Source organism: Trypanosoma theileri, assembly GCF_002087225.1.
Source record: "Trypanosoma theileri isolate Edinburgh chromosome Unknown TM35_Tth_26_V1, whole genome shotgun sequence".
Lineage (NCBI taxonomy): Eukaryota > Euglenozoa > Kinetoplastea > Trypanosomatida > Trypanosomatidae > Trypanosoma > Trypanosoma theileri.
Window position 1 is genome coordinate 333,262 of NW_021639868.1, and position 577 is coordinate 333,838.

General features: G+C 41.1%; 1 protein-coding gene across 1 annotated transcript; it reads right to left on the bottom strand.

Moving 5' to 3' along the window:
- Positions 1–2: 2 nt before the first annotated feature.
- On the bottom strand, positions 3–557 carry TM35_000262150 (putative tRNA-dihydrouridine synthase 1; the record flags this gene model as incomplete). Its single annotated transcript, XM_029027952.1, has 1 exon — positions 3–557. A coding segment is annotated over one exon (555 nt), but the record flags the coding sequence as incomplete, so codon positions are not given.
- Positions 558–577: the final 20 nt, after the last annotated feature.

Sequence of the window (577 nt, forward strand, 5' to 3'; positions counted from 1 at the left end):
TCTTCTTTATCTATTTCTTCTTGTATAGATGCAAATAGACGTGGATCCCATAAGAGTGGCTCTGCACACATATGCCCTTCACATCCCGTAGTCTGCAGATGCCGGCAGATATCTTTAGATGTTAACACATTCCCATTCGCAATCACAGGAATACTTCCCTGTAGATGTTTATATATAGATTGAATAAATTCCATATTTGCTAATCCCGTTTCTTGTCCCTTCATACTTCTCGTACGGCCATGTACACAGAGAACAGAAATTCCACAATCCCGCAACATTTCTGCATATTTTAATGTTAATGCCAAATCATTAAATACTCGCATCTTTGCCGTAACGGGTACACGCAACTCGACGGCCAAACAATGCAGCATGCAATGAATTAATTCCCAGTCTTCCATGAGAAAAGAACCGTAATGTCCACGCCGGGCAATTCCCTGCGGACAACCAAAATTTACATCCACCGCCTCACACTCATTCTCTACATATCGGGCCGCCGCTAATAACGTATCCACATCATTCGCACAGAACTGTACAAAGAGTGGATGATCACTCTCCATATTATTATTATTATTATTAT